General features: G+C 41.2%; 1 protein-coding gene across 1 annotated transcript in view; it reads right to left on the reverse strand.

The window, feature by feature from the left end:
• CDH26 (cadherin 26) overlaps positions 1 to 15,432 on the reverse strand; it is a 34,831-nt gene extending 19,399 nt beyond the window's left edge. The window contains exons 1-6 of the mRNA XM_063298803.1: positions 15,244 to 15,432; positions 9,859 to 9,939; positions 8,418 to 8,534; positions 5,426 to 5,587; positions 2,664 to 2,811; positions 61 to 227 (exon numbers count right to left, since the gene is read on the reverse strand). Coding sequence (XP_063154873.1) covers positions 61 to 227; positions 2,664 to 2,811; positions 5,426 to 5,587; positions 8,418 to 8,534; positions 9,859 to 9,939; positions 15,244 to 15,432 — 864 coding nt within the window. The remainder of the gene's footprint in view (positions 1 to 60; positions 228 to 2,663; positions 2,812 to 5,425; positions 5,588 to 8,417; positions 8,535 to 9,858; positions 9,940 to 15,243) is intronic.
• Between the last annotated feature and the right edge of the window lie 1,977 nt (positions 15,433 to 17,409).

Consider the following 17,409-nt stretch of genomic DNA (forward strand, 5'->3'; position numbering starts at 1 on the left):
GCATGCCAAGATACAGATCTCATGTAAGCATCATTGTAACTTAGTTTGTAAGGACTGTACCTCATAATCCAAGCATTGCGCAATGCGTATTAAGCCACTAGAGGAATCAATAGTGAAGAGAGGAGGCTTTAGATGAGGTACTTGTGAAACCAGACAAAATACCACTTCAGAATTTGCAGTGCCTTTTTGGTCCTTATCCACTGCTGTGACACTGAAAACAGGTTCACCTACAACAGAGAAAACCGAAGCACATTACAGCAATATCATGTGTTTCACTGGGATCTATGGACAGAATATGTATTCCCAAGTGTACATCACAAGGATATTACCTATACCTATTGTTTATGTCCACAAAAGGCCACCCCCTCCCCATATATGACACTTCAAGGATAATCTAGTGTGAGATTTTACTCCACAAGGATATGCCATGAGGGATATACAACACTAAATCCCTTTTCTACGTCATCAGAGATGTTTACTCAATCACCCAAAAACTCACTGTTCTTGCTTTTGGGAGCTGCAAGGAGAAACAGGTAAGCTTTATTACACTGAAAGCCCAACAGCTTAAAATAACATAAATGGACTAAGTGTCCCAGTGGAAATGTAATATACAATGAAATTAATTGTAATTCTTTTATTTAATTAATATGTTAAAAGAAAACAAAGGATGGGAGTTAAGAACAATAATTGAAGATGATAAATTCAGAGTGTGTAAATTCCAGCTAAGTTGAGTGGCTTTTGATAGCAACAGATACAGGGTTAGCTATTTTGGCCATTTTCCTGGAAATGTCAACATACTGAACACGTATCAAAAAGTGCATTGTCGTTTGTGGGTGGCAACTTGGATATTTTGCTATCAGAGGAGTTATCAATTCTGCTCTCCAGGGATGATAGATTGGGCAAGCCGGGAGTATATGAATAACTATCTGAGGTTCAGTATCAAAACAGATACACAGTTGATTGTGGAAAGGAACTTGGTTATGTCTTCCCATTAAATCAGGAAGTAAATTTGATGTACCTTAAAGTGTACAGCCAAATGATGCATTCAACTGTATATTCCCTGTGTGGCTTTCATTATTGATCATGCATTATCATTTCATTTGTAACTAGAAACGAATGGGGAGAAATACAAATTCCTTCAAAAGGTACTTTAAATTGTACGATGACAGTGGAAAATCCCAAAAAGTAAAAATGATTGAAGAGGCATAAAAGCATTGGTAATAAACAAACACATAAAGAGTCTCAAAGCCTTCCTGGACAATACAAATGCCTGCACATTCAACCATGGGTTCCTTCCCACCACCAAGCCAGAACCTAAATCTTATAGACTGAGAGGTGAGCTAAGTTGGAGACAACAGACTTCACCACGGGGCTACCACAGAGAAAGGAATTTAGCATGGCAGATTTCCATGGAATCCTATTTTCCATTATCCAGTTGGGGCTGATGTGACTATTGGTTAAAGGACTTCTCCCATTTCACTCTTGTCGGTGCTGCAGCCTAAACTGACATGGCCATTTTACCAAATTTCCCACTCTAGTATCCAAACCTTACAAATTCCCCCAAAACACCAGGCTGACTGGTCTTCCTGGATTGAAGCAAGAAGAAACAACTGCAGAAGCAAAAGGGTTAAAACCCTTCAAACATTTCATTATTGGCCATCTTCGAGAAGCAAGAGTGTTATGTATTCTTCAGAGAAGGAATGGGTACAAGCAGGGTCTACAAAAGTGGGTTAAGATATTAGAAACCTTAGAAAGAAACCTTAGGAGGGTTCAAGAAACCATAAAGCTTGTACAACGGAGGAGGGGGGAGAAAATACAGGACAGCAGTTGAATTCCTCTCCCAAACTCTCCTCCCAAAGCTGAGGGGAGAGGCGGGGAGGGGAGAGGAAGTTGAAATTGAGATGAGGTGAAAAAAAGAACATATTTTGATTCTCAACTGGAAAGTTCTGTTCAACCCTCTCTCAGTCACACGACATAATAAAGGGCTGGGCTATGTTTTAGTCTAAAAAACACAATGAAACAGGAAGGTGTTAGATGTAGCACAGGTGAGTGTGTTGTGGGGGTGGTGTCTTCATTTATTTATTTATATTGTGAGGTGTCTCCTGAGATTTTGTTGTATATCTGGCAATGGATCCCGCTTTCCAATTACAAGTAGTCTTCACTTAACAACCACAATTGGGACCAGAATTTATGTTGCTAAGTGAAGCAGTCATTAAGTGAATCCAGCCCAATTTTACAACCATTTTATGGCAGTTGTTAAGTGAATCACTGTGGTCATTAAGCAAACCACATGGTCGTTAAGTGACTCATGTGGTTCCCTATTGATTTTGCTTGCCAGAAGCCAGCTGGGCAGGTCAAAAATGGCAATCAAATGACCACAGGATGCTGTGACGGTCATAAATGCAAACTGGTTGCCAAGCACCCAAATCATGTTCCTGTGACTGTGGGGATGCTGCAGTGGCTGTAAGTGTGAGGACTGATTGCAAGTCAGTTTTTTTCAGCACTGTCGTAAGTCCAAACTGTCACTAAGTTTACGGCTGTGAAGCAAGGACTGCCCTTTTGTAAGGCTGTGGCCAAAATAAAGGAGGACTGGAATCTACATAAAAGTGAAAGCAATGGACTCAGTCTTGCCTGATATTGCCCAGATTTTCAAGGATACTCACTTTTGTTGTGATTTTCTTTCACGCTAATGTTAAATTCCTTTTGGAGAAATTCAGGAGCGTTGTCATTAATATCCTCAATCTGAACATTGAAGAACAAGGAATTGTCTAGTATTGCTCCAGTCGTTCTATCATGAACATCAAAACGTATCTAAATAGTAAACAGTCAACAAGGAAACCAGGTTAAAAGTGATAACAAAAGCAGAAATCATTCCGTTGATAATAAAGACAGACAAGCTTTTGATCACTGGGAGCCATGCTAAGTATTGCAGATGCAGGGAGCCATATACGTGGGTATGGCCTTGATTTGTCAAATGATGTTCAGTTCTTGGATGAGACTTACATTTTTTTCTTAGGTTTTTTAAAAATCTGTATTAAGCCTCCAGGTATATTGGGGAACTATACTTTAAAATATAATCAATAAATTAATTGAACTAACCAGTCCTAGCCCTCATGATTACACTTGCAGTCTCATATACCTTGAAGCCATTAGCTTGAGGGAAACTATAATAAGTTTAAGAGCTGAGCAAATACTTGGATTTTTAAAAATAAGGGTTGAGTTTTAGATGAGATGAGATGAGAATTATCATCCTTTTCTGCTCTATATAATCCAGCATCTTCAGTTTTGCCTCCCAGGACTCACAACCTGTATTAAAAGCAAAGGATTTGGCTATTCTGCAACTATCCTTACAAACTATGCTACTTTTAAAAATCTAGTTTAAGAGGTCACCCACAAAATAATGGGCACAGATGAAATGAAGAACAGTACAGACCAGTTCATTCTTTCTTAGTAGCTGGACAGCAGGCTGAGCAAGCAAATTGATTGCTAAGTCTTGTATACATAAAAGATTATGAGATGAACTATGCAAAACTATTCCCCCCCTTTTTTTTTTCCATGATCAATTAGTAACCATCTTAGATAGAAAACCACCCTCTAGAAAAGGGTTTCCTCAACCTGGGTTCGGTAGAATCCTAGGGTTCCGCAAGAGGTCACTAGGGGTTCCGTGGGAGATCACGATTTATTTAAAAAATTATTTCAAATTCGGGCAGCTTCACATTAAAGAGGTATGTTTCATTCTTTATTTTTACTTCAAGAATACCGTTAATGCATCTATACAGGCCTACCCATGAAACGAATATAATACTTTTGTAGCTTCTGGCCTATCTTTGAGCCTGAAGGTGCAGGGGCTCCCCGAGGCCTGAAAAATATTTCAAGGTCCCTCAAGGGTCAAAAGGTTAAGAAAGGCTACTCTAGAAGTTAATAAAGATTTCTTCTTTAAAGTCTTAGTCTCACTTAGTGGTTGCAACTAATAGTAAGGGAGCCAGCAACAGAATTGAAGTACTATCATTGCCATAATTAAACAATTAACACTACAGTGATTTGAGATGGAAGTAGAGGTTTTTTCTTTGTCTGAAACAGGACCAGGGAGATATATCTTATTGCCCCTATTTATTTCTGAGGTTAGGAACAACCGCTTTTGACCTTTAAGGACAATTAAGCCCCATTTTTAGAACCTTTTAGAACCTTTTCTGCTTGTTTGCCCCAAGCTTGCTGAGCAAAAGGTCAAAGCCAACATTTGTAAGATGTAAAAGTTTGTTGGAAGGCAACCCTTTGACACTGGTCAACAGGCATGCCCTACTGCATAACTACTGCAAAATCCTCAGAGAGTGCTCTTGAAAATTAATCCATAGGAATTGTCAACCAACACAAGATGAAATAATAGCAAATATTTCCATTAATTCCAGAGCAGTTAGGAAATGCATAACTGCTTTTCTCAACCATTTCTCAATTCAGGGTGAGGTGTCATCACTATGCTGATGACGTCCACCTTCATATCACCACTGCAGGCCAACCTGCAGATGCTACAGAAGTCCTGAACTGGTGGTTGGAAACTTTGAGGACTGGGATGGGGTGAAACAAATTCAAACAAAATCCCTGCAAGGTAAAGATGCTGTTCATCAATAAACAATGTAGTGCCCAAAAACTCCATTAGTTGTCCTGGGTGGGGTCACACCCCTCCTAAAGGACCTGGTCTGTCATTTGGGAATCCCCTGGATTTGTAGCTCATGCTTAAGCAGCAAGTGGAGCCCAAGGGCAGGGAGGTCTTCACCCAGCTTTGCCTGGGACTTCAGTTATGGCCCTACCTAGACCAAGATGCCCTGGCAACAGTAACTCATGCCATAATCAACACTTAATAGGACTATTCTGACACAACTGACATGGGGCTACCACACAGTGGCTAGCCATCCATCTCAGTGCAGAAGAACACTTACCTTAAAGGTATGGCACTGGTTACTAATATATTTCTAGGCCCAAATCATGCTGATCCCTACCTTTAAAGCCGTACATAGTGCAATGCCAGATTATAACAGGCAAAACAGACTGACAGAACAGAACCTGCCTATCCTGTTCAGTCATCATGAGAGGGGATCCTGAGAGTCCCACCTGCTTCCCAGGTATATGGGACAAGGTGTGAAAAGCTACGGGCAAGCTAGCAAGTCTTCTCAGTAATAGTTCCCACTTGATGGACTTGTCCTTCACCCAGAAGTATATGCGGCTCCTCCCCTCCCTGCTTTTCAGAAGCAAATACTCTATCGTGTCTTTGGCCCAACTTGATTGGGGATGTCATAATGGGTTCAAGAGGGAGTGGCATTAGTTGGGATTTGTTTCATTTGGATTTTTTCTCAATCCACTGAAGAACTTTGCCCTGAATTCTTCAAGATTGGAGCAGGCCAGAAATGCTGTAAAATAAGTAAATAAGTACTGTAAAAGAGGACGTCTTCTCTCGATCTATAGAGCGATGCACATATACATGTCCGCTGGCATCATCCTTGATAGAAAACAATCCAACCTCTGGATATTCATCCACACCCGGTCCCTGAATTGAATATTTCATGGATGCATCTTGGGATATATTATTGAAGAGCTACAAACAAAACAGACTGCAAACAGTAGGTAAGATTTCCAAATATTTTTAACTCTTCTACTTTAAAATCATCATCATCATCATCATCATCATTGCTGCTGCTGCTGCTGCTATGGAGGCAAACGATCCTCCAATTCAATATTTTGCTGATAGAAATGAACTTCCTCTTTTCTCCCATGCAGCCTCTTGTGCTTCCTAGTGAATTGGAGACCCTTCTAGTTGAGATTTTGATAGAGCTGGTAAGGAAGTGCACGCCTCTTCCACTAATAGAAATATACAACTGTATTCCAGCCACAGCTGAAGGCGTAGCGTATTCTTTCACATTATCTCATCTTAATGGCTGCTTTTGTTATGAAGCTGTGAATTGCTAAGTATGAGTTTATATCATGTTCGGGTCATTTACCATACATTTGCCTTTGAGTCAATCTCTACTCCTGGAAACTTCGTAGCAACATTTTTTAGAATTGGTTTGCTATTGCCTTCTTCCTAAAGCTGAGAGAGAGAGTGACTGGCCTAAAGTCACCCCAGCTGGCTTCATACCTAAGTCGGGATCAGAACTCATAGAAGCTCTTGCTTTCTGACCGTAGTGCCTTTAACCACTGCACCAAACTGGCTCTCTGGGGTCATTACATGGTCCCTTAGGAACAGGTGTGCTGGATCAGGTTAAGGCCCATCTTAGTCCAGCAATGAGTTACAGGGGCCAATCAGATGCCCATGAGCAGGAGACAGAAATCCACCTTCTCTTGCTGTTGTTGCTCTTCAGCTTAGAGTCACCATGAGTCTGCAAGATTAATAGCCCTTGACAGACCTATCCTCCTTGAACGTATCCAATCCCCTTATAAAGCCATCCAAGTTACTGGGCATCATCGCCAGGTTTTATAAGACTATAATCCCCCTAACTTCATTATCCATTATTTTATCTCTCTTCATTGATTTTCACTTGTATCTTTATTTTCTGCAAAGCTACTTCAGAGAAAATCCTCATATTAAACATGCACATACAGGTAGTCCTCACTTAATGACCACAATCGAGCCCAGAATTTCAGTCATTAAGCAAATCTGACCAGATTTTACGACCATTTTTGCAGTGGTTGTTAAGCAAATCACATGGTGGTTAAGCAAAAATTTTGCTTGCCAGAAGCTGGCTAGGAAGGTTGAAAATGGAGATCATATGACTGCGGGATGCTGCAATGGTTGTAAATGCAAACCGGTTGCCAAGTGCCCGAATCACGATCATGTGATCATGGGGAGCTGCAACAGTCATAAGTGCAAGGACCAGTCATAAATGGGGTTTTTAGTGCTGTCTTAAGTCCAAACTGTTGCTAAACGAATAGTCATTAAGTAAGGACAACTTGTACATTCAACACAACAGGGTGGGATTGCAAGGCTGAAGAATCACATAACTATCTGTCTTCTCTGCAGTAGTATGAAGTAGCAAAATCTGAAGAAATGCAACTAAGTCTATTTATAAAGTAATCATAGATAGTAGCAAGGAAATGTATATATTTATTATTCCCTTCACTCTGCAAGGAGACCCTTAATTTTTCCACATTTCCAGGAGAAATACCTTTCCAAAACTTATTTAATAAAATATATCACTAGGAAAGAATTGGGTAAGGAGCAAAAACAGTCACAGAAGGTAAGTAAATACTGCTGACATTCATATTTGAGGAAAGAGAACATAAATATATCTAACATATGGGAACATCAGCTGATCTCGAAAAGTTATATAGAATTCTTTCATTCAATTTGTACAGCAGCCTGTCTCACCTAGGTGACTCTGGATGGCTGTACAAATCAAATAAAGAATGGACCTAGTTGATACATAGATGGGAGACCACAAAGAAATCCAAGGACTGTGGAATAGTCAGAAGAACATCCCAGAAGAGGGCAAGGACAAATTATTTCTGGGAGTCAATTTTGACTCAAAAAATCAGGAGTCTGGTAGCACTTCGTCCGACTAAAATATTTTACTAAAAGGCCTAAGTTTTTGTAAGCTACAACTCACTTCATTGGATGCATTTGACTCAAATAAGTTTTATCTTTAGAGGCTTACCATTTCTGTCCCTGCTTCTTTGTGCATTAAATTTAATCAATGTGGCCATCCCAAAACATTCATGGAAGAATGGGCTTTGCACATGTAAACCCACAACATAGTGGTTTTTCATACAGCATTAATTGACATGCTGCTTGGTCTTTTTTTGTATTTTCCCCACAACCAAATCACAACTTCATTACAATATAAACCAGGGACTTCTCACCTCTTTGAGGGTTTTGAGAACATATCCAAGTCTACTGCGGACTCTACATACTTTCTGAAAGCATGCAAGAGGCACTTTCACAAACAGGCTGCCATGGTGGCTGTGGCCAATCAGAAGACGCCAAACTGATGAGGTGCTTTCCCCAGTCTGCTGCACTTTCGAAGGATGCTTTCTAACACCTCAGTTTATTTCTGCTTTTTTCCTGGACAGCTACTCACACTTCTAAACAAGCCACTGGATTGCAGCACATACCATTTTCCAAGAATGCCTCTGGGCACATATAGAGATCATACCAGAAGCTGGCTTTTGGCTTTGCAGCTTGTTGGCTTTTTATTTATTTATTTTTTTAATTGAAAACATGCAAAATAAGTGAATTAATCAGGTGAGCCTAGTGGTCACTAAAGAAAGTGTCCACAAATACCCTGGAGGTAATAGATACCGCATATGGGAACGAGGCCATAAATTCTGGTGTGCCTTTATTAGCTGCTTATTTACTTTGGCGTCACTATCAGCAATGCACAGTAGTAGGGAAAAAAAAGTTGGTAAGAAGTCAACATTTTTGTCTTTACCTCTCCAATCAGTTTGGGGAATGGGCCATGGTCTTCTTCTTCAAGTTCAAGAGTGGTAATGACCCATCTCCGTTTTGTGCGACGCAATGGATGCAGACTGCTGAAAGGGTCCCAATCCTACAAATGAAAGGGTTCAATTATATGATATCCACCTCTTGTGACATGTCCCTCTACAATCTGAAATACTGAGCAGAAGATCTTCACATCATGTTCTGAAGCATTCTGAAAGCTGTCTGCGATCAGCCACAGAGGACAAGCAATCACAAACAGCTGCAGCTCTTGAGCAGAACATCTGCTGATCAGATAGAAGGCTGCAGGATCAGTGCTCAGTATCTCCAGGTAAGGAATGGGGAGGATTCTGCCTGCAAAGCTGCAGTGATGCTGCCAATCAGTGTCCACAGTATTGAGCTAGACAGAACAACCCAGGTTTGTTTCTACACTGATACACAATCCCATTTTCAGGATATGCTGTAAATGACATATGCATGTACAACTGGGGACCTAAAACAAGGGCAGGTATGGACAGCCTCCTTCAAATTGAACTTGACTCCTTGGACACATAATTCATGCAGTTTTCCAGGCAACAGTGCAGAATGCCTCTGCTACTGCCTTCTTCTGGGATAGTTCTTGACTCTCCTGCTGGTCTAGCCTTGGGATCCCCTGATTATCTGCCCTCCCAATATCAGCTAGGTCCAACCCGTCTCACCACTGAAGCCCAAACAAGGTCAGCCAAGTGCAACCACCCCCTAAAGCAAAACAAGAGCTGGTATTGTTCTTTCTCATGAAGGAAAGGAATTTAAAAATGGCTTCCAGGAGCTGTAGGAGGGTATGTCCCTCAGCAGGATGACATAACCGAGGGATGGAGCTAACAACGTTCTCCCTATTTTTTAAAATAGACTTGCAAAGTTTAAGAGTGCAAAATAGATATGTGAAGTGAGTTAAGCCTCCATTTTTTACCTTTTGCCAGGGGGGCAGAGGGGTTGAAATGAGAACCAAAAAAATCAAGCTGCCCCAAAGCAGTGTGTTTTGACCCTGAATTTTGGGGGTAAAAATTGGTGAGTTGTGTGCAAAACACAGATCACAGACCTAAAATCTGCTCAAGCTTATCAATATACTGCCAGAGATTCACTGCTGTAGTCACTCATCATGCTAAAACAGGTGGTTCAGAATGTCATGAGAAACCAGCCATGATTAGCAAACCAACCATCATGTTAAGTCCTAATATCGCCTATTTGTTCAGGAAGATGAACAGACCAATTGCACTTTGTTGACCCAAGTTTCAGGTTAAGTGCATCCTTGTGTGAATCTAATCCATATTTCACTTCAGAATACATTAAGTATTCTAATTCAAAAAAACAATAAGAAAAAATAATTTTACTATGAATTTCATTTCACATTTTAAATGAACATGCTTCACTGAAGGATTTGATGGTGCACCCACCTGCTTGCTTCTCTTGGGATGATCCTTATTTTGACTGACATCATTGCCCAGGGAATAATGGAAGTTATGGATGGCAAGAACCTTAATGGACAGGAAAAAGGTAAGAATATGGTAGCAAAGGTGTGTCTAACATTAAGACTTATCATGAGATGATACACAGGCCAGGTCAATACATGACACTACACCATGAAGTGTTTCATTTGTTTTTCTCTTCAGTTGAATCTCATTACTGAACTAATCCAGAATATTTTACCTGTGGTTTGCTGCAAAAGCTGTCGTAACCTTATCACCATATAAGGTTAAGTGTAATACAGCTGACACTCATACTAACACAAAAAGATTTAAACCATATTATCATTTAGCACTATGATGTTTAAACAAAAGTTTAAAATCCTGGCTAAATATTACATGAGAATTCAACCACAAAGCTGAAACTCACTAGTTGCCTAGTGTTTGATTAAATATATTCATTTACAAGTGATTTCCCCCTTCCATTATTGAACAGTAAAGATAATGACCCTTCTTGAGTTGAATTGGTCTCCTAGAGACTACATGGATACAACCATGTAGTTTCCTTGACAGTGTTATATAACTGGTTTGTCTTCCAGGATGGTTTCAGAATTCCCAGGCCAACCTACAGCCCTAGTATTCCCCAGGGTCTCCCATGCAATTATTAACTAGGCTGATCTGCTTAGCTCCCAGTCAAAGAAAAGACAAGCCAGGTGCCACTATCACTTTAGACTTTGGTTTAACTATGACCTTCACATCTCTACTAACATACTTTTTCAAGCTTTGGCTTAAAATTCTCATTACAAGGACATGGTTGATTGGTGGCATTAATTTTAATTTAACTCAGTGCTATGCTATCAAATGAATGGATAGGAGGAGATATGAAGGGAAAAGAGGTGGAAGGCAGAAGAAGCAAGGTGATTATGTCCCTAAACTCAAATGTCATATAAATTGATGTCCTACTTCCTCTAAATGTAATGTCCTAGGCACTTCACAATAAAAGAAATTATTTTAGAAATGACTTATAATCAAGTGTTGTATTATCCAACAGGACATACGACATGGCTCAGCAGAAATGGTATCTTGCTTGTTGAGAAAAAGAAAAGAAACCTGCTTTGGATAATTGATTATTTGTTTATTTGTTGGTTGGTTTGAAGTCAAAGCAGTGGCTATGGCTACAGGACTGGGCTCTTCTTTTCTCAACCATGAATAACAAGAAAACCCATTTATTTACTTCCTCCTCAAGATTTATGGCATATATTGGCGTTTCTATGATCTTAGCAACTAGCGCCAGGTTTATTCACATTACCAGCTTTTCCTGTTCTGTGTCAGTCCCACAACAATCCACTTTGACATGAAAAGCTTACTTAGGACTGTACATTTCTTAAAGGATTATATTAACTACAATGTATTTGTCAATTAGCAATGAATTCTGTCTAATTGAGCACAATAAGCTGGTTTAACTTGTTGCATTACTACAAGATTGACCTTGTACCTCTAAGTCATGTCTTGAAGCATTTATCTACTTATTTTTAAAACATTACCGAGAAAGGAAGAGATTGAACACAGTTTTAGGAGGAGGTTATTCACTACCCATTCCAGTGAAAAAAGGATAAGAATAGTTATTTAATGTATTTTGGTAGACATACTAGGTTATATTGTTGATGAAGGATGTATGGTTCATTTCTATTTCCCATATACTTTTTCCCAATTGCTAATTTGTGGTATATTCTGCTTCAGTCATTTCCCCAGTAGTGACTTATAGCATCTTCACACATCATCCAACCACTGTTGACATTTTATAAAACCTATCATTATTACCAATGACTCTAAAAGATGCTATAAGACACAAGTAAGGAAATGACCTTAATCATTTTTATGGACAGGTTTGTTCACTGTGGGGTAGTCCTCTAAGTACTGTACCACCTGCTAGATCTAACAAGGTGGGGGGGAGGGAATCCTACCACAATACCATACATTAAGTTTTGTCCATATTCAAGGAACAGAACAGGGGATCACCCCCAACTACAACAGAGGTGGCAACTTACTCATGAAGCAGGAAATTACCATCCTCTATCTCCCAAAACAAATTATATTCCCCTAGGTGAAAGATTTCCAGGAAGAACACTTAACTGGGATCAGACACTGAGATCTACCCTCTCAGCCTTTTCAAAAGTACTTCAAAATCTCTGTACTTATGGCTGAAAACCCGTATGAGTTGGGATTTAGGTATTTAATGAAGCACCCAAGGTCATCAGTGTGACCTTGAACATGTCCCCTGTCTTGCAACAGACCTCCTGCCTCATCTAATCTTTTCATTTTATATTTAAATACTTGTTCACTATTGTGGAGCAAAGCACCAATCTCTGGTATACTAGCCTCTCCAATTAGTCTTCATAGAGCAGCTGCGGTTTACTGTTTTGTACAGAAGCTTGCCTACCTGTTGAGAACAAGGCAAAGATAAGGTGACATGGTAAAGAGCATCATGGGGAAGATAATGATAAAGGACGTCCCAACTTGTATTTAGCTACTTGGAGAGTCTTCTTGTTGGTACCTTCAATCACATGGGCACAGGATTATAGCCTTCACTCAGTTAATTTTCCTGGATTATTACCATCTGAAGAACTTTTAAAAACCAAAAAAGACACATTGAAAAAAAATAATATTAAAAATGGATTAACTGGGCAATGTGGTAGGTAGGCTATGACAAACTGTTCCAAGATGCCACAATAGAAGTTATATCTTCCTAGTTAACAAACTATTTCAAATCATAGGATCTTAAGGGAACCTCATTCAAGAGTAGTCCGGATTCCAAGCATACAGCGGCACTGGTGACACACCAAGGAACCTAAACAATACCTCTTATGAAGCTGGATTGCCCCACTTGTAGCAGCAGATCTGAGAATCATAAAGCAAGAAACCTCAGTGCTAGGCTTTGAATAAATTTAGGGCAGGAGGAACATTAATATTGTTATGGATACTAGCAAATTATAAACATTAGCAGTGTCACAGGCTTGTAAAGAGGAATAATCAGTAACTCCAGTTGAAACTGTGGTTGACTCTGTTCATGTGTTGTGAGATTAAGGAGTTTTCATCGTGTCTTCTGCCTGCTAGTAGGTGTTCATGGATGCGCTCTGCTAATCTTCTGTCCTGGCTGTCCTACACACTGGCTGTTTCAGTCCTCACACTGTGTGTTGTAGATGACTCCTGTTTTTTTCTTCTTGGGCTACTGGGTCTTTTGGTTTATTTAAGATGTTCTGGAGGGCTTTAGTTGGTGTGTGTGCTATGGAGATGCCATGTGGTTGTAACAGTCTGTTGGTGGTTTCTGAGGTGTTTCTGATGTATGGCAGTGTTATCCTTTTCATAGTTTGTGTTGGTTGTGCTGTAGTGGGTTGAGTGGTCAGGCACTTTTTGACAAAGTTGCATGGGTATCCACATCTGCAAGCAGACAACCAAGCTCAGAGCGCACCGTATATTGATGCCATTAATACTCCACTCTCAGTCACAGATTATTCTAAAACAAAATTAAATACATGAAATCAAAGACCAGTACTGTCTTACTAGAACACACAGCAAAAGTTTGAATGCTCTACCATAAATCTATGTGAGTTGTAGAAAAAATAACTTAATCAACAGCATACAATACAATGTAGTTTTATTCACTAGGGGAATAAAATGAGAGTGGAACTCATTTTAAAATTATAGAATTAATGGAGAATACGAAAAGGAGCTGAAGTACATCTGCCCTTAAATCGAGTCACTTAACCAAGTTGCCAGTCCCAATTGTGGTCACTAAACGAGGACTATCTGTACAGCCATCTAAGGGAACCACGCAAGTTTAGGAGCAAAGCCCATTCACACAGAGTTTAAATAAGCAGACATTTCTTAATCTTTCTTAATTGTTACATATCATGAATGAAAGACTAAATCCAGCACATTAAAGGCAAATGTATATCCCATTTAATATTCTGTTTAGAGCACAAGATGTTTAATAACTCTGTACAAAGTTCAGAATTGCTATACTTTATAGGGTTTCCCTTGACGTAAAGTCCAGTCGTGTCCGACTCTAGGGGGCGGTGCTCATCTCCGTTTCTAAGCCTTGGAGCCGGCGTTGTCATAGACACTTCCGGGTCATGTGGCCAGCATGACGACTCGGAACGCCGTTACCTTCCCGCCGAAGCGGTACCTATTGATCTACTCACATTTGCATGTTTTCGAACTGCTAGGTGAGCAGGAGCTGGGACGAGCAACGGGAGCTCACCCCGCCACACGGTTTCGAACCGCCGACCTTCCGATCGACAGCTCAGCGGTTTAACCCGCAGCGCCACCGCATCCCTGGTGCTATACTTTATAAGGTAAAGGTAAAGGTTTCCCTTGATGTAAAGTCCAGTCGTGTCCGACTCTAGGGGGCGGTGCTCATCTCCGTTTCTAAGCCTTGGAGCCGGCGTTGTCATAGACACTTCCGGGTCATGTGGCCAGCATGACGACTCGGAACGCCGTTACCTTCCCGCCGAAGCGGTACCTATTGATCTACTCACATTTGCATGTTTTCGAACTGCTAGGTGAGCAGGAGCTGGGACGAGCAACGGGAGCTCACCCCGCCGCGCGGTTTCGAACCGCCGACCTTCCGATCAGCAGCTCAGCGGTTTAACCCGCAGCGCCACCGCGTCCCTTGCTATACTTTATACAAAGTAATAAAATATAAAGTAAGGGAAAACTGAACAGTCCAGACATGGAAAGGGGCAGGGCTCTGATTGCATGGTCACAGCAGCCATCTTGATTTTTTTGACATACACACTCACACACACACACAGCCATATATAGACCCCTAATTCCATGCATATACCCCATTATGGGGACAGAACTATTAACTCAGAAATTAGTTATTCTAATCTGGCATAGTCAAATAATTCTACATTTGCAGTCACATGTCACAAAGAAAGAAAACAGAGCCTTAGCTTTTTTTATAGTTGTGTGAGGAATATTGTGTTATTATGCTAATCTATGATAAGCCAAGCCATACTTGTTGGATACTTCATCCCCACCCACCAAATTGTTTCCTTCGTGATGCTGAATCCCACCCGTCTTGGGTAAGGGGCCCAGCATGTTCATCCCACGTCTTGTAAAAGGGACTGGCACTACAGAAATGGGTTGCAGCAATGCCCTCTCCTGCCCTGGCCTAGGCCTGAGCTTCTGACACTCAGGACAAGACTGGCAAGGCCTCACTACATTCTGGGTTTACTGGGGCCAATAGATCCTTGCCTTCAGATGAGCCAAGGTCTTTTCAAGGCCAGGTGGCCTGCCTGGAGGGCCTTCATGTGCCACATTCAGTAGCCTAACTCTGGACTTCTCTGGCACAACCACATGCTCCCTCACTTCCTGGGTGTTTGGGTCCTTTTTGAGCTTCACCAGCACTTCCTTCTTTTTCCACAAAGGTCGGTTCATCTTTGCAGCAGCCTTGTGGAAGCTAATAAGCCTTTTGTGGTAGACCAATGTCTGCCTGCTAATCCTCAGCACTGGGACTTCCATCTCCCACTGGCTGTGAGGCTTAGGACTGATCCTCATCTGCCTACCTTTGCTGCCTTGTGGTCACTAGAGCAGTGACAGGAGGGGAGGGGGCTCTGCTGGGTCACCCTGAAATGCTGATAGCATGAGGCCCATGTTCTCCTGGTGATGGGCAGGTCCATCCCCAACACCAAATCATGTGGGACTCCTACCTTCCGTTTCTAATTCTGCTGCTGTCATCTACATAAAAGGGTTAAGGCAACCAAACAACCAAAGGCCACACCCTTTGGGACTGTCCCTGCTAACTACCCACAGGACTGTTTCTGGTGGCTCTAGAAAGTTCTGTGTCCTTGGGATCTGAATACAGACAGAAATAGGTAATGCAAACTCTTGGTCATTGTTCATGTCTCTCTCTCCCTGCTTTTGAACTGCCTTTTATTTGTTTTGCTGGTTAACTGGTTTGAATGTTTGCTAATGCTTTTTAAATAAACATCAAGCTATATTTTACGCTTGCTGAATGGCGTAGTATGTGTACTTGCTTTGAGTAAAATATAGGAATTGAATGGGAGTGTGCTGAATGCAAATTAAACTGGAAATTACCCATAGTCACTTTCCAACAATGTGCTGGTGTGGCATCAGAATCCAGTCCACATGGTAGAGCATTAAATAGAGACCTTTATCCACATTCTGAAACTGTAATAGTATATGGGAATGACCTTGGGAGACAGGAGGAAGAGCTGCAGACTAGACATCACTCAGATAAATGGCATGTGTGTCCACAGAAGGAATGGGGGCTTGGCAAACATCTCAGAAGGGACCCTCCCTAGTTTCTTGGACTGTAAAGGCATGGGGGAAAGATGCACTTGCAAGGTTCTGTTAATGTAACCTTACAATAAATTTAGAGCTAGTACTTCTGGGTATGCTTCCTATCTGGACTACTTCACAAGGCTGACAGAAACCATGGCTTGTTCTTGATTTACTTTCCCAGCTGTGCCCCCCCCCCCATGTTTGAACTTGAACAGAGGGTTAACCAAAGAGTTAACTCCCCATTCCAGCTGACAGATGTAGAACCAGTTACCATCTGGTCTTGCAGAAGTCTCTCTGATGCTCCAGTCTGGTTTTCTATTTGAGATCAGAATCTCTTGTATCTATATTTTTGTTTCTACTTCTCACGCATATCTGCAAACATAAAGCCATCTGATGCAAAAGTGTCTGGAGGAAGGGACTTGCAATTTCACATTTGGGCCAAGACGTATGGGACCTAATGTCAGAGTGGACAACCAGATCATTGGCTATCTTAGCCTACTTCTCAGAGCCCCAGTATGCAACTCAGAGTTCCCTGGATGGAGAGTATAGTTTTGAAAAAGCAGATGGATAAACAATTCTTAGTGACGTAACACAAAACTAACGGCAATGGATTTAGGTTCTCACCACTGACCTTTTTTGTACAACAGAAAAAGAAGTAAAGTCTCTCTTGAGTTAATGGTCCCCTCCTGTCCATATTTTACAGTATTATGTTTTATTTATTTATTTGGCAACAGTATGGAAGCGGTTCTTCAGCAAAGGATCATTACCTTGTCATGGTGCTGGAGCTTGAGCACCTCAATGATGCCATGAGTTAAACCATAAAGGGCCACCCAAGACGGGAAGGACATGACAGAGTGGTCAGACTAAATGCGATCCCTGGGGAAGGTAATGGCAACCCACCCCAGTATTCTTGCCGTGAAAACTAAATGGATCAGTACAACCAGAGATATGTCAGTATACCATTGGAAGATGAGACCCCCAGGTCGGAAGATGGTCAAAATGCTACTGGGGAGGAACAGAGGATGAGCTCAACTAGCCGCAGATGTGATGATGCAGCTAGCTCAAAGCCGAAAGGATGGCTAGCGGCCGACGGTGCTGTTGGTGAACAGTGAATCCGATGTTCTAAGGATCAACACACCACTGGAACCTGGAATGTAAGATCTATGAGCCAGGGCAAATTGGATGTGGTTATTGGTGAGATGTCAAGATTAAAGATAGACATTCTGGGCG

Source organism: Candoia aspera, chromosome 3 (genome assembly GCF_035149785.1).
Source record: "Candoia aspera isolate rCanAsp1 chromosome 3, rCanAsp1.hap2, whole genome shotgun sequence".
Taxonomy (NCBI): domain Eukaryota; kingdom Metazoa; phylum Chordata; class Lepidosauria; order Squamata; family Boidae; genus Candoia; species Candoia aspera.